This window comes from Porites lutea, chromosome 6, assembly GCF_958299795.1.
Source record: "Porites lutea chromosome 6, jaPorLute2.1, whole genome shotgun sequence".
Taxonomy (NCBI): Eukaryota; Metazoa; Cnidaria; class Anthozoa; order Scleractinia; family Poritidae; genus Porites; species Porites lutea.
Genome location: NC_133206.1, coordinates 33,605,562 through 33,632,666, shown reverse-complemented (window position 1 = coordinate 33,632,666; position 27,105 = coordinate 33,605,562). Strand labels below are relative to the sequence as shown.

Here is a 27,105-nt window from a genome sequence, read left to right as displayed (position 1 = left end):
CAGCTTGTAAAATGACATGATACATGTAGGTTGGCAGCCAGAAACTGTAAATGTTTCAAGTAGGGAGATGTTAAATGCGTTGATCAAGGTGAACATTATGCACTGAACCAGCCTAATGGTATAAATTGCTCGGTATAGTTTTTCGTATGATACATTGTTTCTATTGGCAGTCTGACTATACAATATCAGCTGCCAACAACATCCTTCCCTGTAATAACGCATATTTTAAAACTTTAAGTGAATGTTTTAGCACCATCTGTTTGATTTTGTTTTCAGCAGTGGAAACAGTTCATCCTGTAACTATGGCTTATCCCAGTGTAATCTCGCGATCAAGTGGGAGAACTCTTTTAGACCATTTTCAATCGTTTTTAGAGCGACTTTCATGGGAAATTGAAGAAGAACAGCTGGACAGTTTGAAATTCTTGCTTCAAAACCATATTTCAGCTGGCACTTTGGATGAATGCAAAACAGCAAGGAAACTGTTAAAGTGTATGAAGCAGAAAGGTCTTTTGGGATACAATAATTTAGATTTCCTCGAGCAGCTTTTAACGGAAGCTCAGAGATTAGATCTTGTAGAGCTTGTTAAAGATTTTCAACTGCACTCAACAATGGAAATTGACAGTGGATATCCAGGTAACTATGGGATTGATAAAGATTTTCCCATACATTAATTATGTATACGTTGTAGTTCAATTTTGTCCTTGGTATACATTTATTTCCCTTTATTTTGGGGTTTGGTAAAGGGAAATAAAAATTTAAAACAATGATAAAATTGAACAACATATACACCGATTGTTAAAAGAGAAGGACCAGGCCTAAGAAATGTACGGCATTGTTAGCACTGGAAAAGGAGAAAAATTAAATTGCTCATTTTTACATTGATAACAACTGAAGCTAACAGTCGATTTGCGAATGTTAAACTCATCGCCAATTGATGATCTGGCAGGGAAATGGTGCCTAAAAGGTTAGCGGGGGAGGTGGCAGCTATGCAGGCTATGGTATTCACTATTGGCATGTGAGAGTGTGATACAGATAGATGGATCAAAATGGTTATTTGTAAATTATAACATTTTTCTTCAAGATATTACCTCTCTAAGATTGTTTAAAGATCGTAAAGACATAGCATTTGATGATTGATTTTATTTTCAGCTACGGAAAAGGTTTGTTTCTCATTTGCATCTCAAAGACAACACTTCATTGAGCAAGACACTGTTGATGCACTGATAAACAGCATCAACCTGCTTCTCCGCATTGACCCCAGTGAATGCCACTTCATAAAGTGTGAAGAAGTTGCTTCAAATTGGTTTAACTTAATGTTTGAACTGCCTAATAGAAGAGAAGTGCTGGATAAACTCTGTCTTAATGCCTTAGAAAAGGAACCCTGGCTTGCTCAGTGTGGAGTCATGGCTGTAAAAATTGGTGACAAGTCTGAGATCCATATCCAGACACCAGTTACAAGTTCTGTTCCAACATCCACTGCAGGAGATAGTCTTCCATGGTCAAAAGGTAGGATGCTTCTTTCCTTCCTTCCTTCCTTCTTACATTAAGCTATCAACTGAGCTAAGTGACGTTCGTAAGAATTTATAATAAGTTCTTTTAATTTTATAGACTTAAAGGCTAAAATGTAATTATTTTATATCGTAGGTTTTTTTGTCTCAGGGTTTTTAGCTTATTCTATATTCTTAATTGATAATCATTTCTATAGTTTTTAATTAATTAAGTGGGATGCAGGAGCCTATGTCACTTTGAGTACTTCTTACGTAACATTCCCGGATTTATTGATTTATATTTGTTTTTATTCGTTTTTAATCCATTTAAATTATATATATATAATTTAAATGGATATATTATACATGAGCCTGTGGCTTGGATACTCAGGGCAACCCCATCCCACACAAATAAATTGAATATTTGATTGATTTGATTGATTGATGCTATTATACTGACCGTAGCATGTTCCACTTACAGACAACCTGTACTTCAAGTGAGTTCATGCCTCTATTGTCGTGGTACAGGGGTTGGGGAGGGAAAGGTTCCTCCCTCCTCTGGTTTTTGCCAAAGGATTTTCTTGATTAGCCTGAATTTCTGATGATTACTTCGAGTCGCTTTTACTCCCTCGGTAATGCCTGAATTGACTGGCTGTTAATGCCGTCCGGTGGCATCGCTACTCGTGCAAAAAGTAAATTACCGGTAACACGATTTTCAACTGGAATTAAAGGCCTGTCAGTTCAGACATTGCTGAGGGAGTAAAAATGACTCGAATTCGAAGTAATAGACCAGGTCTGAAATTCAGGCTACTTCTTGATCTCAAATCATAGCTGACCATGCACTGTTGATTCCAGATGTTCTTAAATGGCTGAAATTTCTCCTTGTCTAGCTGATTTTATCCTACAGTTTTAAAACTGATCAGTTGATACAAAATTCTTGTTTGGGGAAAGTGGAACCAGCAGCAACTAAATTGTTAAACATTCTCGCCACCAGTTTAACTTTTTCAACTTTGAACAAGAACTTGTTGTATTACATGGTCAGCATTTTGGAAATTATAAACAGCAAGGCAAGGGGAAATTTAAGCCATGACTTGACAGGATATCTTGTGGATCAATAGTGATCCATTAGGAATCTTCTAACTAATAAATAAGATGCTGCAAAATTCGTCACTTGAAATTATGCAGTAATTTTTTTAGATGTATATTTTAAACCTTAGTATATCGGTTGGAACAGAATTCAGGCAAGTCAAGGCGTGGGTTGGAAGGCTAACAAGACCCCCCGCAGAGAATGCAAAGATACTTTTTAATGACGCAGAAGGATCCAAATAAAGGCTTCCACAAAAATATGATAAGATATACCTCACTAAAATTGTTTTGGAAAATTCATCCCAAGCATCACGTGACATTCCTTGGAGCATGACGTCTCAAAACCTGTTTTCTCAAACGGGGCAAGGTTGTTAAACTTTAGCCTAAAAATACTTGTCATCAAATTGTCATCCAAACTGTCTGGATTGTCAATTAGCCTTGCAGGGTGAATTAAAGCATTTTTAATAAGAGTTATTGAAGTCTTTTATAAGTCATGTGACCTGTTTTTCTTTATTTCGTAATCCTCGCTCCACTTAGGCATACATGCAGGGCTATTTTATAATATCCAGGCCATGGGAAAACCATTGGTGCCTAAGAATATTTGCTGCTCTTTCATTTCCTTTCCTCGTTTTAATTTGAACACTTTGACCGTTAACGATCATTTTCAGGCCACGTGACTAATATTTCAACAATGAATATGTCACATATTGTTAAGGCCACCGTGCTAAAACTGTTTGCCAAGTTTCATGACGACCGATCAAAACAATCCGTCTCAAATGCAACTTCGCCAAATTATGCAAATTATGAGGCGACCCATGCCTTAACATGCCTGAGAAAGATGTTGTTATACCCTCGTGATACCATAATCAATTTTTTCTTATGCATAACATAACCTTTTACCTTTTTTGTCAGGATTTAGCCTCTGGTAACTCTACCACTTTGTAGTATAATTATTTGTACGTACTTAATTTAAGTTATCTATGACCATTAGAACTAGAACAAGTAGTGGCACAAGGGGGGCGGATTCGCCACAAAGACGGTTTATGGGTGGTTCGGTTAATCAGAAAAACTAAAATTCATCTTTTGTTGTCTTTCTCACCCAATTTGGTATTTTATGGGCAGCTTTGTTTGCTTTACAGTTAACTACCAAAAATGTGAACACCTTAAATATTTCTGGAATCTTTGTTTTGTTATGACCAATCACAGCAAAGATCAGGACAAGTGAGCTTAAGCCACAAAACCACAAACTACAATCATGGACAAAAGTCCTTGGGACAGTACTACAATATTCATTTTTTCCTGTCATTTCTCGGTTCCCTTATAAAACAGTGCACCCTTTTCGAAATTTTCTTGCACTTCTCCCTCCCCCAACTCTATACAAAGTTGAAACTCGGAAAAAAATTCGCGTCCAACATTGTTTGTAGGGTGAGAGGAGGGATTGGACCTGTGTGACTTGGAAAACGCCCCAGAAATCCAAAGTGTCCCAAGACTTTTGTCCAGGATTGGAGCTATAATCTCATTGCGTGCAGTTAGGTTTTTTAATCAGTTATCAATCAATTATTCAGTGGATAGCGTTATCCACCTTTTGAAAAACTAGGCGCTTGTTGTGACTGTTTTGTTGGTTTCATAGTAAGCTCAGAAGTGGCTATCTCTATCAGACTCGGTACACGTACTTTGCGTAGCTCATTCGCCCATGGAAATCTTTTCAAAAAATGCCACTTAAAGCTTGTTGAGCTGTTTACTGGTCCCTACTGGTATAAAAAAGAGCGAAAACTGTCCAAAGCATCGTTAAGAACTATGCTGCCTTTTGTTCCAGATGGTATTCATGCTATTGTAGCTCTGAAGTTCGACAAACCGCAGAAGGGAAAATGTCAATCCTAAATCCATGGATTAGTAAATTATCAACCTTCCCACATTTTAAAATAAGCCTGACCTATTGTAATCTTTCTATTTATAGATGTGTCACATCATGCACCTTGTTTGCATGATGGTCAAAAGTTAGATTTGATAGTTGTTGTTGACTGTGCTACCACAAATTCTGCCATTCTTGGGCAGCTCAAGACACAGCTAAACCATTTGGTGGATGTCCTGTCGAGAAAAAGTGGCCATTTCCGTCTGGCAATAATCAGTTACCAAAATCATCTCAATGGTAGACGAAAAGCATCTGTTTCCAACATAGCTTTTGTTGCTGACTTCACGGATGACAAATCAAGAATGAAAGAGAACATCAACAGCTTGAGGTGTTTTGGTAGTAATGGCTCCAGAAGAGGCCTGGCTGACGGACTGGCTTTAGCTGTGCACCTAAGCAGTAATAACAGTGATGATGATGATAATTATAAATGTCGAAGAGAAGCCCTCACAGTCTGTGTATTGCTGCGTAAGTACATACGAAGCAACTCTATCTCTTTTTATGCTCTTTATATTAGTTTTAAGTTTGGTGGTCTTAGGTTTATTGGTTATTTATTCGAACTCTTTTCTCATCACATTGTACTTAGGGGTTTATTAAAATAATGTCTGGTGGGTAAGCTCCACATCCAGCATATCAGGTTGGGATAATTTCACTTATTTTGAGGACAATGCCTGATTTATAGTGTAGCTACTTGATACTTATACATCTGCCCATCTGCCTGTCCATTCGTCCGCACCACTGGGAAACCAACGTGAAATGTCACACTTTCTAGTTAGTGTGGTTGCCTGCAACATGACATCTAGCCTGCGAGCAAGCTCTCCTGTTTGGGCAAGCGAAGCGTGCGTCGCGAGTCGCCACTCGCTCGCGCGTTCTCGCGATACTCGTTTCACTCGCCCAAATAGGAGAGCTTGCTCGCAGGCTACATGACATTGCACATCCATGTTGTGGTAAGACCTTATTCACGATCCCCGCCATCTTTGCACGCGCTTAAGGACTGATGGGTTAAAATCAATGTCACGTATTTTCTTAGGGGACAAACAAGTAATAAAATCTGCCAATACAAGACATCGCCGTCAAGTTTGTTTACTCTAGACAAAAGAGAATGAAGAACGTTTTATCTTGAAGACGCTAATGGAAAGTTATTAGTAAAATGTTCATTGTAACTTTTTTTGGAAGCAATAGCGACCGTAAATGTCCGTTCATCATGCAATAATGACTTTAAACTTGTCGAAACTTAAACTGTACATTTTGAATGACTATTACTATGGGTTTACGGTCGTCTCGATACAAGTTTACTCAGTTTAGGAGTAAATAGTTCCTCGTACTTGCCTGAAAGAACGAAGAATATTCACCCAAAATGTTTTTCATGTTGACCCGTGGTTTCTCAGGGGGCAAACAATGGATAAAATTTACCAATACGAGTAATCGCGGTCGAATTTATTTATTCTGTCAAAACGATGTAATAGTCGGAGTTCGTTCGTTTCGATGCAAACTCAAGCAGTCATATTACCCAAAAATTTCGATAACTTCAAGTATGTAGTTTGCGGGTGAACATGAAAAACATTTTGTGTGAATATTCTACGTTCCTAGAAGGAGAATCTATCTGCATGGGTTACATGCAGATAAAAACTGGTGAACATCCAAATTACAAAATCCTGGTGATAATGATGATGATGATGATGATGATGATGATGATGACTGTTGTTGGTTGCATTTTTAGCTTTGGAGGTTCAATTTGGAACCCTTGACATCTTCAAATGCACACATGGCCATGATGTTCTAAACCTCTGTAGACAACTCGCTGAGAATGCTGTTGCCCTTTACGTTGTGATGAGGAGGACTTCAAAGCCAGGAATATCTCCTTATCTTCCAAACTCTGGGCGTTGTATTGATCTCATGAAAGAGTTTTTTACTGGAATTTCCCTGAAGACTGGAGGGCAGTTTATCTACAGCGAAAGTGTCAAGCTGGTTTCTGAGGTAATTCTCGTGCCTAAGAATGCAAGTGCGTTAAATCTGTTAAAGAGCCTGTGACACACGTCTGCGCATGTGCTAACCATTTGCAGAAGTCGTTACAAGGGTACCACTTTCTTCTTAAAAGTTTCGGCAAGGGACCGGCAGGGGTTTAATCCCGTGCCCTCCCGCTCAGCAGACCGGCACTCTCCCGCATGGTTGTCAAAATGTACCGACGACCGGCGCTATTGCGGGCTACTTTGAGGTTTTCGCCGGCTACAAATTGTTGGAGAAAAGCAAACAAAGGAAATGTTTTAATCATGCACTGCATGTTCTTTTCCGTGATTTTTAACGTGTTTTCGAATCCGCTCCCGCTTAGGGAAGGTACGTTTTTTATTGGGGGGAAGGGCTGAGGCTTCAGAGGGGAGGGTCATCCAAAAAAATTGGACCCTTGGGGAGGGTCAACCCTCATTTAAAAAGGTATTAAGGGAGAGTCAAGTCTTTTTAGCTCATGGATGACGTAGTCATGCCATGGGCTTTTGGAAGCACTCGAATGGCACTCGATCACTCACTCACTCACTCGATTCTTATTAATTTATTCATTAAAGTCAAATTATACACTTTACTCTTACCTCCCGTACTTAGTGTAACTTTTGTCCAAAGTGCCTTTTACGCATATGTTTGGCATATTCTAGAGGTTACTAGTAAGGCGTACAAAAGAGTAGCCAGCCGAAGATGGGTTTTGTATAAATGGAAATATTGTAAAGAACACTGACAATCTCGTATGCAAGAAATGGACTTGGAATTGCTAAAAGGACGTTGAAATAATTGAGCGTGGATCATTGCTGTATATTTGGATGAGTTGTGCACATTTGTTTCGCCATATTCCTTGATATGGAGAAGATGCGATCGACAGAGTGTGAAAGAGCTATCGAAGCCTGACGATGGGATTTCCTTCCGCGAAAAGCGAATAAGCCAAAGAGCCTTAGCTGCAAAAAACGGTCCTCGAATTGTAAAGCGGCGTTGACGTTCACGTGAGAAAGCAAATTATTTTACAAGTAAAGAGCGTTAATAAGCTTAAAGTGATCTTTGCGTTAAAGAAATGCTGCGCTGGTAACAAGTTTGTAGAATATTCAGGTGCCCATGCAGTCGGATACTTCCACTGTGTCGGGTTTGAATTCCTAAGGTCAGAACAAGTACAGCTTCGGGCAAGGATCTAGCTTCCTTAAAAGCGTGAGTGATATAGAGATGCCAAAAAGTTACCATAGAAATACTTACGAAATGCTTTTTAAAACTGCTTTTTAAAACAGACAATGTATGCCAAAAAGTAGATGCCAAAAAACAAATGCTAAATACCGTATGCTAAAACACACATGCCAAAAATCAAATGCTAAAAAAATGTAAACATGATCTATCAAGTAACCAGCACAGAGAAAGTCATGAAATTTTTAAAAAAAATAAGGAGAAAGTGAATATGTTCCAGTACCCAAGCAGTTTAAATCAAATGAATTTCTAAATGGAATGTTTCTCAAGCCTTCTAGGTACTATAAATACAGAGGTGACAATCTTCAACATTAAGTTGTCAATAACAACGAAACTCAATCACGAAATTCAAGAGCAGTGCACTTAGCACCCATGCCCGTTTACGATTCAATTCAGGAGCCTTTGATTTTCACAGTGGTTTGTGTAAATGTATTCAGTTACCACATTGATGTCATTTTTCATATTTTAAAGCTTCGTACCAGTCCTTCCTGTTGAACGGGAACTGTGATTACTCAAGATTCCTGTTAAACAGCAGTTTTGTTACGGTTGGTTCATCAGATTCATTCACTCTTTCTGTCTTTCTTTTTTCTTCTTGTTATGCCATGGCACGTAGCTGTCTCGGACGACCCGTGTTCTCTTTCAGCCGTAACCTGACGTTCAGTGATTGACCACTGTATGCAGTAGAGGGCTGACACTTATATCGATCAATTCTCTCGATGATGTTGATGATGTTTCAAGGCCTATAATCCTTTCCTCTTCATCACTTTTTGAGCCCGAAGTTGAAGTTTTTTCACGAAGTGGAGTCTCTTTCTCCACCCTTGATAAGATCCTGCTAGCGATATGTGCCTTTATATGCCACTTTCTCTGGCTTCTTCCCTTTGAACACGATTCTATGACGTACCAAGTAGAAATTAACTTCATGGACTTTCAACGACTATATTATTGGTCAAAACATTAAATTACTTGTTCCAGCAGCTGTGTTTGCTGTATTTCACTTTCAGCCCTTCGCTGCTCCTTACGCATTTCAATTTGACCAAGGTCATCAACATAGTCTTTCACAAACTTCTGCGGGACACACATAGTTCCGAGAAAATTCAGCTACTGTCTAGTCGTCTCCTGGATTTAATTTGTGTCCGTGGAACATTCTTTTCATTTCAGTTCGCGACTGAAAATCCAATAGATATTGCTGATAGTAGTGGATGGGAATCAGGAAGCTTGTCATAGTCAAGGAAGGGTCGTAGAGTTGCCGACTGTGGAGAACCGGTGCACGGCATGCAATGAAAGGATAGTAATAGGGGAGGGTCACGTGTTTACCAGGGAAGGAAAAGGGGAGGGCCACGAAATGATTCAGAAAAAAGGTGAAAAATAGCCCAGCCCTCCACCCCACCCCCTCCCCCCCCCCCCCCCCAATTAAAAACGTACCTTCCCTTAGTTTTTTCCGTAGCCGTGATAAGGTATCACGAAGCGAATGAAAATAGCGTAGATGCATGCGACGGGGTTTGTTTCGTTGAGAATGAAGAATGACAGATATGCCAAGGCTTTCGAGTGTCTCTTTTTGGGAAATTTGTTTGCATTGGCGTTCCATTTTCTATTTTAAAACAAATGTCAAACAAACTTATGGTTATCGCACTCACCTGGCTCGAGTTTGAGTTTGAAATCAAACGAAATGTAATGCGATGTAAGTACTTATATAAAATTGGCTGACAAAGATAGCGCATTTAAAAACATTGGTTTTAAAATAACATCACAGTCAACTGATTATTTCTCTCTTTCGTGAAAAATTGTTATCAGCGTGTCACGAAATATGTCCGGGATATCACGTCACTAAACTTAATCACTTTATAGAAACAACTGTGTGTTGCAATGAATCCTATCCACAAATCATGTGTGATATGGGTTCTACTACCCGTGTGTTCTCCTACCTGGGAAACACATATCACTAGTGATATGTGTTCCCGGGTAGGGTAACACATCCCTTCTAATGATGTATGTTCCCCACATTAGGGATATGTGTTTCCAGGAAAGGGGAGTACAGAACTGGTGATGTCTGTTTCCCGGGTAAGGGAACACATATCACTAGTGGAATGTTTTTTTCCAGTAGAGGAAAACATATCACTAGGAATTGTTCCCGTGTAGGGAAAACACATTTCCCCTTGGGATATGTGTTAAAGGGGAAACATATCACTAGTGATATGTGTTTGCGTATAGGGGAAACACATATCATGAATCACTTGGAACAATTCCTAGTGATATGTGTTCCTCTTCTCGGGATACACATTCCACTAGCTAAATGTGTTCCCTACCTGGGAAAACAGGAGGGCAATTTGCGTGCGCATGCATGCATACGCTGAAAGACAACAGTGTGGGTGCATCAAATCTGATGGCGGGAAATCGAAAATTCGCGTATAGTTACAATCTTTTTAAAAGACATTTCGTTGGGGCTTTGAACTCTTTACTTTCCTACAAAAAATGTTCTCCATCACAAAAATCGGACTTTTTCTGCGCTTGTTTCAGTTGTAGAATTTTCAGCAGTAGTTTTTCTTGACCTTATAAAGACTTTGAAGACTCAACACCAAAAATCACTCGGTTCCTGTATACGTCTGATTTTCACTGGCAAAGCAATGCATTTATGTGGTTTAATTTCCCAACTCATGGCTTTACTTATCAAGGAAGAAATGCATCGTAGCAATGTTCAGCTGCTTAAAGAAAAGCGAAAAAATTTTTTACTACTCGAGGTTTCTTTATTAGCGTGCCGATTCTCTTAACTGATCGCTAAGACACGCGTTTATATGTACCACAAAACATGAAACCTATGGAGTTTTTTACAGTTTTTTGAAAGTTTTCGCGGAAAAAATATCAAAAAATATTCTAAACGAAATGAAGAATGTTTTCAGTCTGAGCCAGCAAAAAGTGATCATGCATTACGAACTTTGAGCATTTCACAAGCTCACTTGCAGACAATATAAATGCACCCCGAAAAAACGAACGACACTTTCATTTTTCTTTAACTCTAAAAGATACAGAGACTTCCCTAAGCTACTGTTTTGAAGCGACTCTTGAGTAACAGCTTCTGTGTTCCACAGTCAGAGACTACAATCGATTTCTTATCATTAACTTATATTTGACGACAGTAGTGAGAGGTCTAGTGATGCATTCAAAACAGAGACTGGCTATTATTCCATAAATCTAACTGACAATGTGTGTTCACCTTCAAAGCCTGTTAAAACATAACACCGGAAGTTTGTTAGAGGAATGCACATAATGCCGTTTCCTCAGACAAAAAAATACTACTGCTGAAGGACCCAAATGAGTTGGGATGCGACAACAAACATGGCACAAAGGATGGGTGAATTTGCCTGTTGTTTATGCTTCTATTGAGCGCTTTTTACTGTATTCAGATGAACCCTTGTAAGTTGTACATAGAACCCAATGGGAAGAATTAATAAGCAGGTACTGATGCATTAAATAAGAATGTGGTTCAATACGTAGGAGAAGCCGGTCTCATGCGGTTGACATCCTTCGTGTATAAAATGTTTCACAAATTAGCATATCAACAAATGTAGTATCCACAAAATTTTTGCAACAGAAGCCTAGATTTATTTGGAAGGTGTATTGATAACGTTTCATTTTGGGGTTGGGAAGTTAGGCTAGATTTTCTATTAAACGCCCAAATGTTATAATGTTATATTCCCCGCCCCCCGCCCCCCCCCCCCCCATCCCCGAGGGGAAGAAGTCCCTTATATAGGCTATATAGGTATGTGCCGCACCAAAGGGTATGTTTTTTTTAGCCGTTTTGGTCTGAAATAGGGTATCAATTTCGACCATTTCGGTCTGAAACAGGGTATGGTTTGTGCACTCTAGTCTTGAATTGGGTATGTTTTTTAGAAGAATGAGCTACTTCTTCATCATTTGGCGATAAAACCATTTCCCTTTTAATGTTTACGCCAACTACCGTGTACGTGCCGTAACAGCTTGTCACGTGCAAGGCTCCAGGGCTTCAGGTCTGAAATAGGGTATCAAATTTTTGATCAGGTCTGAAATAGGGTAGGGAAAATCACCGATTTTGGTCTGAAATAGGGTAAGGGTTTCAGGAAGCGTGCCGCACACTCCCTACCAATTTTTTTTCTGGAAGTACCCCCCCCCCCCCCCCCCCGAATTTTTGGTCGTTTTTTGGGACACAAAAGGCAGGTCATTGTGCCAGGCGTTCCTTACGGAGACCATGAAAACTGGGACTAAGAATCGTTGCGTGATCGAAGCCACACATGTTTTGCGAAGAAAGCTTTGGAAAGATTAAATTTAGAGCTTTTCCGAAACGTGTCGGTCCACGAATTCTATCGCTTGAAAGCGTTGATTACTTTGGAGCAAGTGAACACTACTGAGTGCTCGAAAAAAAATAACAATCTTAATTTGCAAAATTGCGATAGTGGGGTGTTGTAAACTTTCACTGTACGCAAATGAGTCTTGTGATGAGCATGCGATTTATTTTCGGCGATGATTGAAATGACGTGCCATGTAAATCACTTTTTCGATCTCTGGCAATGATGTAATTTATCTGGAATCGAGGCCCTTGAATTTTCGTGTATTTATACACGCGTATAGCCTGCGACCTCAGAGGGTATTTGTGGTCGTCGCTAACACGCGTACTAAATCAATTCAGAAACAAATAAAAGGTATCGACGTCGATAAAGTAGGAAGTAAAAAACCGTTAGCGAGTAAATCATGTTTCTTCTAGAATTAATCGCCTCCTCATTTCTCGATGTAATCTCCAAGCAGGCGAGACCTACATGCTGCTGTAAGCCCGTTCTTGTTTGCATAATAAAATGTAAACAAACAGTGTACCATCAAAATAAGGAGGAAAAAATCAGAATTAAAACCGATTGTTACGTTTTTTCCCTTTGTATACCTGACTAAATGATATAGTTTTCTTATGTTCGAAACAAAATCTTATTGGCATCATTATATTAAATTAAAATTTATAGTTGAAGTGCTTGTATTTTATTTCTCAACGATGACCTACCGGTGAAGAAAATATATAATAAGCTAAAATTACAGCAGAAGGCGATTATCACAGTTCAAGGAAGTGTTCTTAGTTTCATTAATCATTAACTTAATGTGGGGAAAAGGCGAAATTTCGAGATAAACAAGCCAGCGAAAGGGTGAAAATGCAGTTTACGGCAAAATGGACAGGTAATTAACCACTTTATTCCAGGAACGACTAAGTTCGATTTTGGAGTTGTACTGTTGAGAAGAATTAAATATCTATAGGATTATTTTTAATGAAAAATTATCGTACAGACCTTTTCCTTCTTCAATGTACTGTTTTACGAAAGGAAAGACTGCCCTCTCAAGGGCAACAGAGCGCCTACAAGTAACTCACTTTCATCGTAGAAATACCTCGATACCTTTAAGAACACGTTTGTCGAACGTAGCTCCCAAAATACGTCATTCAGCTCCAGAAAACAGCCTGCAAATGCTTGCAGTGAACGTAAACAATTCGCAGACACTTCTACAGACAGAGCTGTACAGACAATATTGACGCATGCGCATACAAATTGCCCTGCTGTTACCTGGGAAACATATATCCCTTGTGATCTATGTCCCCCTACCCGAGAAACACATATCACTAGTGGTGTGTGTTTCCAGGTTAGGGAACATATATCAGTAGTGATATGTCTTTCTGTGAAGGGGAAACACGTTTCTCTAGGAATATGCGTTTGGGAGAACATATATCACGGGGGAACATTTATATTTATTTATTTATTCATTTCCCCACCTTATAATGACATTGTAGTAGATTACAAGAATCCGTTAGAAAATGGTAGCAAAGCCCAACAAAACTATGAGGCTTATACAACGTGGGCTTTCCCTATTAAATTACAAAACGTAAACTTAATATGAGGGACCTTAAGCAACGTCGACAACGGCGACAACAGCAACGTCAAAAACAATTGGTTTTATGACCAAAACAACAGCTCTGCACGTGCATCACGCTTTTTACTACATTTCGTTGACGTCCACTGCACGACTACGACGTGAAACCTCCCAATGCGACGGTTTATGAAGGACATGAAGATACGACGACAAATTTTACCTTCTCTATTTGAACATGGATAAAGCCCTTTGGAATGCAACTCTAGGAAAAGACGCCTACATTTGACGAATTGAGCGCATGCAAATAGACGCGTTAAAGTTTGAAAGGACGCAATGTCATTTTTTTACTGTCGTCGTCGTCGTCGTTGCTTAAGATCCCTGTTAATTTATCTGAACGGCAAAGGCTGAGTAACAATAATACGAAGGAAGAAGAAGAGATGAAGAAAAAATAAATAAATAAAGACAAAACACAAAGCCGACAAAGGGGGATGGAGGGAAAGGAACAAGTTAAGTAAGAAGGTGTTTCTTCAGTTGTTTCTTAAAATTTGATGCACTAACTGAGCTTAGAATGTCTGGACTAAGTGAGTTAAAAAACAAGGGGACCTTGGTATTGAAATGAAAAGCGTCTTATGTTAGTTCTGAACTTAGGAACATGGAAGGAACTGGCATTCCTGGTATCATAACTATGAACCTGATTCCTTCGTATAAAAGTGTTATGAAATATATCTGGTAACAACCCAGTTTTTTATTGAAACATTTTACAGATTTCTGCTAGATAGGTATCATTTAGCGCTAAGATACAGAGATTCTTAAATATTCTTAAATATCACATGTCACTAGTGATATGGGTTTCCCTGGTACGGGAACATATATCACTAGTGATATGTGTTTCCAGGGAAAGGGAACTTATATCACTAGTGATTTTGTGTTTCCGATGTAGGGTAACACATATCACTAGTGGAATGTGTTTAACGGGTTGGACAACACATATCACTAGGGATTTGTGTTCCTTCCGTGGCCTGGTAGGAGAGTACATATCACTAGGAATATGCGTTCCCGGGCAGGGAAACCACATTTTAATAGGGATATGTGTTTCCCGGGTAGGGGAAATCATATCACTTGAAATACTTGTTCCCGGGTAGTGTAACACATATCCCTGGTGATGTGTCTTCCCGGACCCGGGAAACGCATATCCCTAGTGAAATGTGTTTTCCCTACCTAGGAACACATATTCCTAGTGATAAGTGTTCTCCCACTGGGGCGTCCCCGGGAGAACGAAATCGAGGACGAGAAGAATTTTTCCTTCTCGTCTTCGTCGTTGATAATAATGCTCTCTTGTATTTGGAAAGTGCAGTTGCTTCCACGTCTTTTACCTCTAGGTGAATAATTGACTTCTGTTCTTGCTACTTGGTATCTAGATCATTTCCTATATTGTCGAGATGGATAAGTCTATGGAGCGGCTTTTTGGTACAGCTCATGATATTATCATTGACGAAATCGCGAACAACGACGGAGACGTGGACTTGGAAGAGCTGGTTATTAAAGTCCAAGAAGAGCTCACTAAGCGATCTTGCCACGTAAATCTCATAGCGATTAATGGATCAACCACTAGCCCAAGCTCCAAGTTGGCCAAGAAGTTTTCATTGGACGACAGCATTGAAAGTGCCTGCAAAACGTATGAAAGAGAAATGAAAAAATTGCGGCAGCAACTGGATTTGGCCATTTCATCAGGACCTCCAGGTGACGTCGACATGGAGGAAGCAGCTGGCCCGCAAGTCCAACTGCTGGTAAAACAGGATGTAACCAGGGAAGTTTCGGAAAGAATGGTACGGAGAGTAGTTGTGCGTAGAGAGCAATATCGGCCTAGAAAATAGAATTAATTAATTCGTTAAAGATAATAACGATCGACCCAAATTTTGTACCAACCTTTTTATGAATTCAAACATATTTCAGTACTCAAGTGAATGGCTTCCCTGGGCTTTTGAGCTTATATTTTTAGGGTTAGTGTAAAGAGCTAGTGAGTATGTTATGTTAACTGCTCACGTTCACGAAGCGATTTCTTTTATTTGAGTCATTTTAGAACAAATACGTTAGATGCGCAGACAAAACAAACGAAAATAACAGCTCCGGAGTTGTTCTTAACTTTTACTAAAAAATTGGCAGATATTCGCATGTTGCTTAGATTGACTTGCATTGCGTGAATCATGTCAGGCAAGCTGACAATAAACCGTTGAATATTGTAGGGGTGTTGTTTATTATCCAAATATTTAGTAAGGCTGCAAGCCTACTAGCAAATATTTTAATACAAGAAGATAGTTAAAATGTAAAAAGAAACTTAGAATTCTTTTTTGCCGCCAGTAGGATAGCCTTTGCTAGGTTCTCATATAATACCGGCGTGGCGAAAACAATAGACTTCGAGCAGTCTCCCTTTTTTCTTGTTCCATCGATCAAAACGAGTGAAACACGCAAATGACCACGCCCGTGACTGAAGGCGCGAGACGAAAGAGGTTCATTTTTCTTTTCGGGCTGCCGCTCGCGCGCACCTGCACTTCCCTCACTAAATCTGAAAAAAAGAGAGAGACTGCTCGCAGTCTACGAAAACAAGGTCAACAGACGCTGAAGTTTTTATTCACCCCATATAAAGGAATCCCGGTTTCGAAATCCGGGAAACTTTTGCTTGTGGAATCCGGAATCCTGGGTTTTGGAATCCGGAATACAGCTCAAGGAATCCGTAATCTCACCAACGATTTGAATCCGGAATCCAAGTTCCAGTGACAAAGGATCCGGAATCCAGTACGTAAAATCCGGAATCCATGGTGTGGAACCCAGACTACAAGACTAGATAACGCTGTGAAATTATTTATTTATCAGTTTGTCAATTTATTTTCTTGTTGTAGTAGCACACATTTCGTACTTTTTTCGCTGTAATTTTGATTGATCGGTTTGTTAATAAAGGACGCGGTATCATGTTGAAGGTTTTCCAGTTTTATGTAAACCATAAGGGAATTGGAAACTACATTAGGTAGAGATTCATAACTGAGAGTCGTCGTCATTTAGAAATCATTGCGATGCACGAGAATAAACGTAAAACAGTTTGCCGGATAAAAAAAATATTTAATTGTTGATTTAAGTTTTATTAGGATTTTCAAAGTGTCACCAAAAATATTGCTCTCAATGAAGAAGACTTCATTCTCATGTTAGATGGGCTTTTTTCTGATGGAGGTGGAAGTTGATCTTACATACATTTGGATTCAGAACCCTCTCTCACACTGAAATTACGGATTATAAACCAGTATATTGAGGACTACTGAGAAATACATTGTCAAAAAGGCTCTTGTCTACAGTCCCTAGGCCTTTTCATTCCGCGCGGCCAATGCGTTTCGGGTCACGTGGTCCGAGCGAAGTTTCGGCCGTTGGTCTTTGATATGTCACCGAAATGGCCTTTGAAGACGCTGTTCAGGGACTTGCAAAACAGGCTCACCGTTTGGGGGAAGGGGGCCAAAATCACGATGAAACCACCCCTTTTCCCTCCCTATACCTAGCTCCTTTCTCAAGAGCACCTCACTTTAGTTAAGAAAGGACTTTGAATACAGGCCTTTAGTCTGCAATGCCGCACATTCCCGGCCCGAGCTCGTGTCTCCCCACCGGTGCGAAGGGGACTTGGGCGAGAACACGTCTGAAATTTCGAACTTTTTATCTTCTTTCACTGGAGTGATGATTGGTGTGGAATTCAGTAGTTGGAAAGTGTGGTAGGGAAAAACTCAAGAGAGTTCAAAATTCAAACTGTAATACAATCTTTATTCTTATTTGCTAAAACGCTTAGCGAAAACAAACAAAAGACAGTGCTGTCAGTGACGTAAAACTACTTTCTTGTGGAAATGGCATTTTGGTAAGTGATTATGTATAACCCGGTTTCTTCAAACTGAAGAAGAACGGGTTGGTCTCGAATTAATTTTGTATTTATTTTGTGCTATTTCACTTGATGCATTTGGGTTGGTTTTCCTACTAACAGTACACTGTTGTTTTTTTAGAATCTGTATATGAAAATCTTCCGGGTTACCGTTCAAATGGGACAGAAATTGGGGAAAGTATCAGAACCGGCCGCCTTCTCAGAAGTCTTTGGTAGCGCAGTACAAGAACAGGCTGCTATCGTAAAGCGATGGACGCTTGTAGTAGTACAGCAAACGTTTCTTCCAGACTTTCCAGGATTTTGCGTTCTTCAGCTTGGGAATGGGTCGGTTGAGAAGTGTAATAGGAGTTCCTGATTTATAGTGTTCAGCTACCCAGTGTACCGCCTGGTAGATACCATTAGAAGTGGTGTCCAATAAACATTCACATAGATCATCCTGCGAATGAAAACACAGCTTTCATGGATGATGTCATACTTGCTGTTTGCAAATCCCTTTCTACGTCATTGCACAGGGAACCCATAAGTTAGCTAAGCGCACGCGCATAATCAGTGCCTTAAGCGCGCGAAATCAGTTCGATTTTCTTGGTGCAGTTTCATGGCGCAACAGAATTCCGATTTTAATATATCGAACATGTCCTTTTACTTCTTTTCCGCTTGAGGACGAGTGTATTGTCAACACACTTTTTAAGACTGTAAGTTGTTACCTGAGGCGGGTTTTGTTCAACTTCCTGGTAAACTTCTCTGACCCTATGCCAGACGTCAATCATGTGAAACTTGTGAACGATTCGCTCAGTAGAAGACCAGTTCGGACCCAGACCATCATCATCCAAACCGATGCGGCTTAAAATGGCGTCCATAATGTTCATTGCCTCCGTGCTGAAATCTTCTTCGTAGGGGTCCTCTGGGGCATAGGGTAGCACAAGGTGTTTCTAGAGAAAGGAAAACATGAAAAGACGGTGGTTTAGTGGGAGTGAGGAGAAAGGAAACTATTCCAAGAGACTCTGGAATCCGAGAAATTTTTGCTGGTGAAATCTGGAATCCTGGGCACTGGAATTCAGAATACAGTTCAAGGAATCCAGAATCCCTCTTACGATCGGAATCCGGAATCAAAGTTCCACTGACAAAGATTCCGGAAAATCCAGTACCAAGAATCCGAAGAACGAAATCCACGGCGTTAAAAGCTTTCAGTGATGACGTTTAAGTTCAGACATCGGTCACATCGCTCGGGAAAAAAGCCTGAGGCACTGAAAAAAAATTAAAACCTTCTCTTATCTTTTTTCGCTGCATAGCTAAGAGATGATTTTTGTCAGCCTCTCGAGGTTGTGTTTTTGTTATATTGAACAATGACCTTTTCGAGTCTAGTAATAAGATACTCTTGTTCCAACTCGTACCAAGAGCGGAACAATTCGGTGCTTCAGTTGGTAAAATCCACACAATATTGCCGTCACCCCAGGGCTACACGCGGCAACATTCAATTTCTGAATATTTTACAATTAGCTAGGAAACAGATAAGACCAGAACTTAAAAGCTAGATCGAACAGAGGTGGAAAACTAATTGTTTTCACGGTTTTCACGAACATATTTTCAAGGTTGTAGTTGAATCCGTCTAAATTTACTTTTACTCGTCTCAGAAAATCGAAAACACTTACGTTCTTCAGACATAAAATGATTTGTTTTTTGGTTTTCAGAGTGGAAATTCTGTGTGTTTTTTAGAAACAGGTTCATCACCATTTACTTATTGCCTAACCATTTGTGACCTTTCACCTTTGAACAGAGAACTAAGAAGGAATATTCTCAAGAGAGTATAAAAACATGTCTTCTTCAAAGGGATTGTGATGTAGGAGTGAGAAATTTAAGTTGGAAGATTGTGATGTAGGAGTGAGAAATTTAAGTTGGAAATTTGTTTCGATGGCAGTTTCGATCCTCGAGATCCTTATGGCTGCTGAGGCAAGAAGAGGAGTTGAGCGATGTTCAGTGCAATAAAATAAACATCGATAACAGTCTAAGGTTTTAACTCGATTTTCTAGCCTTCCTCTCCCGTCTAGCATTTCTGTTGCAGATTCAATGGGGGGGGAGGGCACTCAAGGGAAGTTTGGGTAGAGGTGTGCCACGGAGGCCTTCAAACCCCGTGCCTGTTGAAGGCAAAAATTGCTTATTTCGCTGCTTTGTTTAAGACAAGAGATCTCATTTTATGACCCTGGTTCGTTTTGTTTTGCGTCAAGGTCGGGAAAAACATATCCTATTCAGCAGCACACAGCCGTTTAGGCCAAATAAGGGAGTGCCCTTCCCCCTCCCCCACCCATGGGTGATTGAGGCTGTGTAACTTTAGTACAAGAGAATTTAATGATAATAAAAGAGCATAACTACGTGAAGTTACCTCGTCGTGGATATCATGGTTTACGGTCGGTACGCGATTGTCTTCGGTCGCTCGTGGGTTAAACAAACGAAGTCCCTGTACAGTCATGGAGTGAATGCTGTGGGCGATCGTTTCGTTAAAATTCGGCGACAAATCATACGAGACGTAGAGGCTACTGCAAGGCGAATTCGCTGCAGCTGTACTGCAGATGAGGGCTGCAGCAATCAGCAGGAAGGGCATGATAATGCGCTTTCTTTCCGGGTGTTAACACACAGTTAGAACAGATACTGCGTCTGCGTTGGAACGGCTTCGAAACCGAGACTAAGTGTGCAAAACTGCTGCGTAATGATACGACAGCTAGTAGCACTGAGTATAATCCCGTGATCGAGTTAATGTTGCACTACACTGTAGTGTAATGGCATATCGAATATCAAGCATGACGGTGCAGGGCACCAGTGACTACAGGTGTCTAAGGGCCTGTTTACATTGAGGTGGGGGACCCTAGGTAGGTATCTGGGGTCCCCCACCTCCATGTAAACAGGCCCTTAGCCTGCGAGAGCAAGCTCTCCATTTGGGGGAGTCACGAAAAGACACGCGAGAGCTGCACGCGTAAGGAGACGCGAGTGCGAGAGGAACAGGTGTTTTTTTGGGTCGTTCCAATTAAAGAAGCGTGTCGCATGGCGAAGTCTTGGTTTTACAATTTCCCCTTCTATAACACATGATATAATATAATATAATATAGCGCAGCAACAGACTCTCCGTGGTTTCCGTTTAAAGCTTTTCTCTTATTTAAGTCACCTTTCTGAAATTTATAGTTGCATAATTTGTGGGAGCTCTCAGGCTTTCACTGCCCTGTCTTGATATTTTTGAGGTGAGGGAGGGGTTGGAGGAAGTCTATGCAAAAATTGGGTCGGTTTACTTACCGCAAGTTAATTTCAAGCCCATCTGAGGGGGTGCTTATTTGAGAGGGGGGCTTATTTAATTTAGAAAAGATGATGGTATCAGTTCTCCATAAAGAACTAGAATGCAAAGTGGAAAAGCTCAAGTACAAGAAGGTTAGAGGTCATGTAGCCGAGGTTCAGAATCAAATCCGAACTTCCAGTTGGTAATTAAACTATCCCGGATCAGTCCACACGAAGTTTAACAGTCGTGATTGACTAATACAGTCTCTCATTTAAAAGTCAAAAGTAATTAGGGGAGGGGAGGGGGAAGCTTATTAACTTTCTTCCCCTGAAAGGGAGGGGTGGCTCATTATGTTAGAGTGAGGGGGCTTATTTGAGAGGGGGGGCTTAGTAGAGGATTTACGGTATCTGCACTTCAGTGGTGGTTACTTCTTCCATCGTGTGCTGCTAAAGGGGAACAGACATCAGTTGTAGAAAGCGGCTTGGCCGATTGATTTGCGATTAGTTATGGGAAGTTTAATTCATGGCGGATCTTACTTATAGCTATGATTTTTGTTTTTCAATGGCCAGTACCTTACACATGCGCACAAGCATATCACCCTGGTAATGGCAGCCATGGACAGATATTTCGTCCTTATTAGGACTCATCAGCATGGCATCGGAGCTGCCGCTTAAAGGAGTGCTTTAGGTACTCGCCTCGGCAGTAAACGGCGAGGTCTATGGTCGCAGGTGAGACCTCTCGCCTGGGGCTATGCCAGGCTGATAAGTACTTATTCGACGAACAGCTGTCTTTGGCTGCCACTGCCTGGGTGATATGGTTGTGCGCATGTGTAAGGAGGTACTGGCCACACCGCGAAGTTGGTACGTGTGCTTAACAGCTGAAATTGTTTTTTTAACAAAATGTTTGGGTAGACAGGTTAATTTTTCTGATCCATCTCCGTACGCATGCCACAGGAGAATTGTTTTGCGGTTCCCAACCAACAGCTACCACTTCAGTCCGACACCCTTTTACTCACTGATTAAAGAGGGAGCCTTTAAAACGTAAAATGATAGATTCAGATTGACGTAGCCTACGAGTAGCTGCACCCTCCCCCTGACAAAGGAAAAACGTTTTTCCTTTGTCCGGGGGAGAGTGCGGCCACACGTAGGCTAAGATTGACGTAGCAAGGGTTAAATGATTTCATATTCAAAAAAGATGCGTTAATGTCTCACGTTTATGATTTTGCGGATGTCTAGAGCAATTACCGTGAATGCCTGAATATAACGTTCAGTGGGGGGGGGGGGGGGGGGGGGGTTGCTTTCTTTACTTTCTTATTTGAGAAAAGGCCGAAGGAGGCGCTTATTTGAAGGCAGTCTCAGAATAACATTTGTCTTTATTTTAAGTAAACACACTGTTACTAACAGTAACTAAAAAGTATCGTATCTGTGTGCGATCGCTCTCAAATCCCTTTTCCCTGTAAAGTCGTCTTAGCGCTTTTTGCCGCATATTCACTGTTTTTTTTTTCTCTAGGGGAGGTTTGGAGGGCGCTAACTATATTTCTAGCTTTAAGGGGGGTGCTAATTCGAGGGGGAGAGCTTATTTGAAGAAAGGCGCTGATTAGAGCATTTACAGAGAAAAAGAGAAAAAAAGGAACAGAAATTTAAAGTTTTATAAATTGACCGAAGCCTGCGAAGTTGCAAGTTTAAATCGAAAGGAGACTAGCCGGCGGGCAACATCACTTGTGCAAATTTGGGGAAAATATTTCGGCGGCGGAAAGTGACTTACGCTATAGAGTTCTTGTAACAGTTTTACCTCAAGCTTTGAACTGAGGGACAAAATTCTCTCCGGAATAATTACTCCTACTGTATTATGATAGTTTAAAATAAGCAAGGATTTATGAAATCGCTTCAATCGAACAGGATCGGGAAAATAACCACACAGCAACAATTAAGAAAAACCAAGTGAATAAGGTATGTTTTTTTGAAAATCCCAGAGAGATTTATCTTTTTTAATCTTTCACCTGAATTCCCATAAAAATCGTTTATGTGTTGAGGGCTATTTTACGAGACCACACGAATTGATGATGATTCCTGACTCTCATACTGAGCTTGGGCTGCCTGTGCTCGCATAGGTTAACTTTGTGTTGGTATCATTATTCCAATCTCAGTTGAGATGGTTGTCACTGTTAGAGGTGAGATTTATTGATTATCTCGTCCATAGTCGTTAAATTTTATGAGCAAGTCGCTACAAGCATAAACGTATCTCTTTTCTATTGAAAAGAAGCTGCTGCACGTTCAAGAGTACTCGAGGAGCGCGAAACGAGTACTGCGAAAGCTCGCGCGAGAGACTCAGTTGAGACTGGGTCCTACAAGAAACCAATATGGCGACGGAGTGAAAATTGCTTGAACACGTCTTCAGTTAAATTCATGTAAATTTGACCCAAAGTAATATTACTTCACTTCAGGAACTCGGATTTGACCTCCAACGGTTCTTGTCAACAGTTGGATAGAGACATGGCATGACAGAAGTCGTGAAACAGGTAAGCTTACTTGTGAGGTATGCTCAAAGTTATGCTTAACTTAAGTTTAGGGCAAATTCGTGGAAAAGGTGGGTTTAATGAACATGTAATGTTTAGATAAGAGACTGGTCATTGTTTATGTAGAGGAGAGGAGGGAAAAATATATTGGAAAGATCCAAATTTCTGTAACATGCTGTAAGGCCCCCCCTGCAGACCATGTGAATCGCAAGTGACCCCCCCTTCTTTATTCAAGATTTACGTGACGATTCCCCCCCCTACCTCATATCTCCTCTTATATGCTGTACAAAGTAATTATTAAAATGCATGTAACAATACTCTGTTAAGAGTGAAGACTTAATTGGTAAATAAACATACTTATGATAAGATGATTAGTTACTTTGCACAACAGTGGAACTAACCTACTCTACAACCAAATCAGCGTATAAATATAGGAAAATTGATAGTTTTTACAAATACAGTATAATACATTACCCTTTATTTAACGTGGTCAATGTTCTTACAGCTAATTAGCTACTTTACAGACATGCCACAAAAAATAAATAAACTAGAAATAATAATAGAAAGAGAAGATTTCTCATAAATATATAATTTTTATATATATAAAGTTTAAAATTTATTAAAACTAATGGTAGATCACAAGATTATTACATAATGATGTTAAAACTATGCAAAATGTGTTTACATGTATTTGCGTGATTAAAATGTAAAATTGAGAAATCCAACTTAGACATCAAGTTCTTAAATATCCCGATTTTATTAGCGGCATGAAACTGATGATCCGGAAGAGCATACCAAATCTTAGCTGCAGTATAACGCCACAATTTAAGTCCATAGGTAGTTGTATTTACTTTGGGTAGCTCGGGGATGTGTTTTCCTCTAAGATTATAATTAGTTGATCTTTCATGCAATAGCTCTCCTATTCCTGTAGGGACTTTATACACATGGATAGCTTTGTAAACACTGGTAGCCATTTTAACAATTCTTTGATTAAGTGGGGACAGCAGGTTTAGTTTTTTTAGCAACGTCTTGTACGTGGCTGACTTGTCACGGGTCACAAAGTGAAGGGCTCGTTCATTGATTTTTTCAAGTTAGCTGGAACCTCTTTTACTACAGTGATGCCATGACTCTGAGCAGTAATTGAAATGCGGTACAATGAAAGCACCATATATATCTATCCTCAATTCAAAAGGCAATATTTTCTTCAGACGATTGAGAACAGCAACCTGTTGACTAAATTTACAACAGATTTTACGAATCTGTCCCTCAAACTTAAGCTTGTTATCAAGAGTGACGCTAAGGAGTTCCATTTCATCTTGAATAGGGATAATGGTTCTTTCACAGGTCAACACAGGATTTCTCTTGACCCTTCCAAAAGTAATTGCTTGATATTTTGAATGATTTCTTTTCATTTGATTGAATTCATACCACTCATCAACCTTTTTCAGATCGGCATTTATCGCATGTTCAACCTGGTCGATATCTTCCACAGACTTAAATAATTGAGTGTCATCGGCATGCGTAAATAACGTGCATTTATCTATAGCATAAGACAGGTCATTCATGAAGATATTAAAGAGAATGGGACCCAAAATTGATCTCTGGGGGACAACCTTCATTATAGTTTTCATAAAAGAGTGTTGTCCACTCAATCTGACATGTTGCTGTTTGTCACTTAAATAATTCGTAACGAGATTGATAAATTTTGAGTCTCCACCGTAATCTTCAAGCTTTTTGACAACAAGATCATGGGGAAGGGTGTCAAATGCTTTTGACAGGTCCATAGACACCAGACTAATAACTTTGTGATTATCTAATTCTTTCTTGAATTGTTCAGTTAGACTAAGGATAGCTGTTTCGCACCCATGATAATCTCTATATGCAAAGACATTATTAGGATAAACATCTTCAAAGTGTAAAGCAAGTCTTGAGTGAACGAGTTTTTCCAAAACTTTGGATAAGACTGGCAGGATTGTTATAGGGTGATAGTTTGTCTTTGTTAACACATATCCCTAGCGATATGTGTTCCTCCACTTGGGAAACACGTATCCTTAGTGGTATTTGTTCCCCCACCTGGGAAACGCATATCCCTGGTGATATCTGTTCCCTACCTAGGAAACACATATCCCTAGTGATATGTGTTCCCCCACCTGGGAAACACATATCCCTAGTGATATGTGTTCCCCCACCTGGGAAACACATATCCCTAGTGATATGTGTTCTCCTACTTGGGAAACACATATTCCTAGTGATATGTGTTCCCCCACCTGGGAAACACATATCCCTAGTGATATGTGTTCCCCTTCCTGGGAAACACATATCCCTAATGATATGTGTCCCCCGGCCTGGGAAACACATATCCCTAGTGATATGTGTTCCCCCAACCTGGGAAACACATATTCCTAGTGATTTGTGTTCCCCCACCTGGGAAACATATATTCCTAGTGATATGTGTTCCCTCGCCTGGGAAACACATATCCCTAGTGATATGTGTTCCCCCACCTCGGAAACACGTATCCCTAGTGATATGTGTTCCCCTACCTGGGAAACACATATCCCTAGTGATATGTGTTCCCTCGCCTGGGAAACACATATCCCTAGTGATATGTGTTCCCCCACCTGGGAAACACATATCCCTAGTAATATGTGTTCCCCCACCTGGGAACCACATGTCCCTACTGATATGTGTTCCCCCACCTGGGAAACACATATCCCTAGTGATTTGTGTTCCCCCACCTGGGAAACATATATTCCTAGTGATATGTGTTCCCCCACCTCGGAAACACGTATCCCTAGTGATATGTGTTCCCCCACCTGGGAAACACATATCCCTAGTGATATGTGTTCCCCCACCTGGGAAACACATATCCCTAGTGATATCTCTTGTCTACCTAGGAAACACGTATCCCTAGTGATATGTGTTCCCCCCTGTGGGAAACCCATGTCCCTAGTGATATGTGTTCCCCCACCTTGGAAACACAAGACAAGACAATGCTTTATTTGGAATCTTTTACAGTCCTCTGTACATCGACTTTATCTAAATAATTTAAAATCATAATACAAATTGCACACTAGTGGAACTATAATCAATGTTTACCTAAAGAACTATTGATCTTCTTTTCTCATAGCAGTCGAATACATATTTTGCAATTAACTTTTGCATTTGTTTGTTCTTCCTCGGAGGGTTTATTATCAACAGACATCATCTGGTGCCATTCTGTTTACTGATATTCTGTATTGTTTGTTTAAGTATTCAAATAAAGTACTTTTTTTTCTTGATACGCAGGGCACAGAGTTAAAAAGTGTATTTCATCTTCTACGTCTTTTTTACATATAGGACAGATCCTCTCTTCCGGTTTCTTATAAGGTCTTACATACCGACCTGTCTCTATTGCCAATTTGTGATTACTTAGACGGAGTTTAGTCAGAGTTATCCGGTGTTGGATGTTGGTGACCTGACGGAGATAATCTTCGCATTTATAATTTTCTATTGTTTTAAATTTTTGGAAGGTTCTTAGTTTGTTGTTTTGGTTGGCGTCTTTTCTTATGTCATTGTTTACGTCACTTAACCATCTTTGTAATTTGATGTCTTTCAGTCTTTGTTTTATAATGTTCAAGATTCCTACCCTTTTAATCTCTATCTAAGTGATCTACCCGAATTTTTAAATTCACCGAACTCAACCGATATTCTGTTTGAGGACTCTGAAAGACCTATAAACTGTTTATTATATGCGGATGACTTAGTGATCTTTTCGCGGTCAGCAAATGGCCTAGAAACACTCCTCAACAAGTTGGAATCCTACTGTGAGAAAACTGAACTATCTGTAAATCTAAACAAAACAAAAGTCATGATCT

The 27,105-nt window shown here is 40.0% G+C and overlaps 2 protein-coding genes across 2 annotated transcripts; one reads left to right on the top strand and one right to left on the bottom strand.

Moving 5' to 3' along the window:
- The first annotated feature begins 221 nt into the window (after positions 1-221).
- LOC140941561 (uncharacterized) lies at positions 222-16,540 on the top strand. Its single transcript, XM_073390585.1, has 5 exons — positions 222-633; positions 1,150-1,506; positions 4,531-4,950; positions 6,203-6,459; positions 14,985-16,540. Exons 1-5 carry the CDS (start codon positions 303-305, stop codon positions 15,438-15,440), a joined length of 1,821 nt encoding a protein of 606 aa, XP_073246686.1. The 5' UTR covers positions 222-302; the 3' UTR covers positions 15,441-16,540.
- A 969-nt stretch (positions 16,541-17,509) lies between these two features.
- LOC140941562 (uncharacterized) lies at positions 17,510-20,153 on the bottom strand. The gene is made up of 3 exons (XM_073390586.1): positions 19,854-20,153; positions 18,181-18,405; positions 17,510-17,912 (listed from the first exon to the last, which is right to left on the bottom strand). Exons 1-3 carry the CDS (start codon positions 20,070-20,072, stop codon positions 17,676-17,678), a joined length of 681 nt encoding a protein of 226 aa, XP_073246687.1. The 5' UTR covers positions 20,073-20,153; the 3' UTR covers positions 17,510-17,675.
- Between the last annotated feature and the right edge of the window lie 6,952 nt (positions 20,154-27,105).

What these genes read in the sequence shown, in the direction of transcription:
- LOC140941562 (XM_073390586.1), bottom strand. Translation starts at nt 20,072, where the DNA reads ATGCCCTTCCTGCTGATTGCTGCAGCCCTCATCTGCAGTACAGCTGCA. An exon ending in ACCATGATATCCACGACGAG is followed by an intron (nt 18,406 to 19,853) that starts GTAACTTCACGT and finishes TCCTTTCTCTAG; the next exon opens with AAACACCTTGTGCTACCCTA. An exon ending in TTGAACAAAACCCGCCTCAG is followed by an intron (nt 17,913 to 18,180) that starts GTAACAACTTAC and finishes TTTCATTCGCAG; the next exon opens with GATGATCTATGTGAATGTTT.
- LOC140941561 (XM_073390585.1), top strand. Translation starts at nt 303, where the DNA reads ATGGCTTATCCCAGTGTAATCTCGCGATCAAGTGGGAGAACTCTTTTA. An exon ending in AATTGACAGTGGATATCCAG is followed by an intron (nt 634 to 1,149) that starts GTAACTATGGGA and finishes TTTTATTTTCAG; the next exon opens with CTACGGAAAAGGTTTGTTTC. An exon ending in CACAGTCTGTGTATTGCTGC is followed by an intron (nt 4,951 to 6,202) that starts GTAAGTACATAC and finishes TTGCATTTTTAG; the next exon opens with CTTTGGAGGTTCAATTTGGA.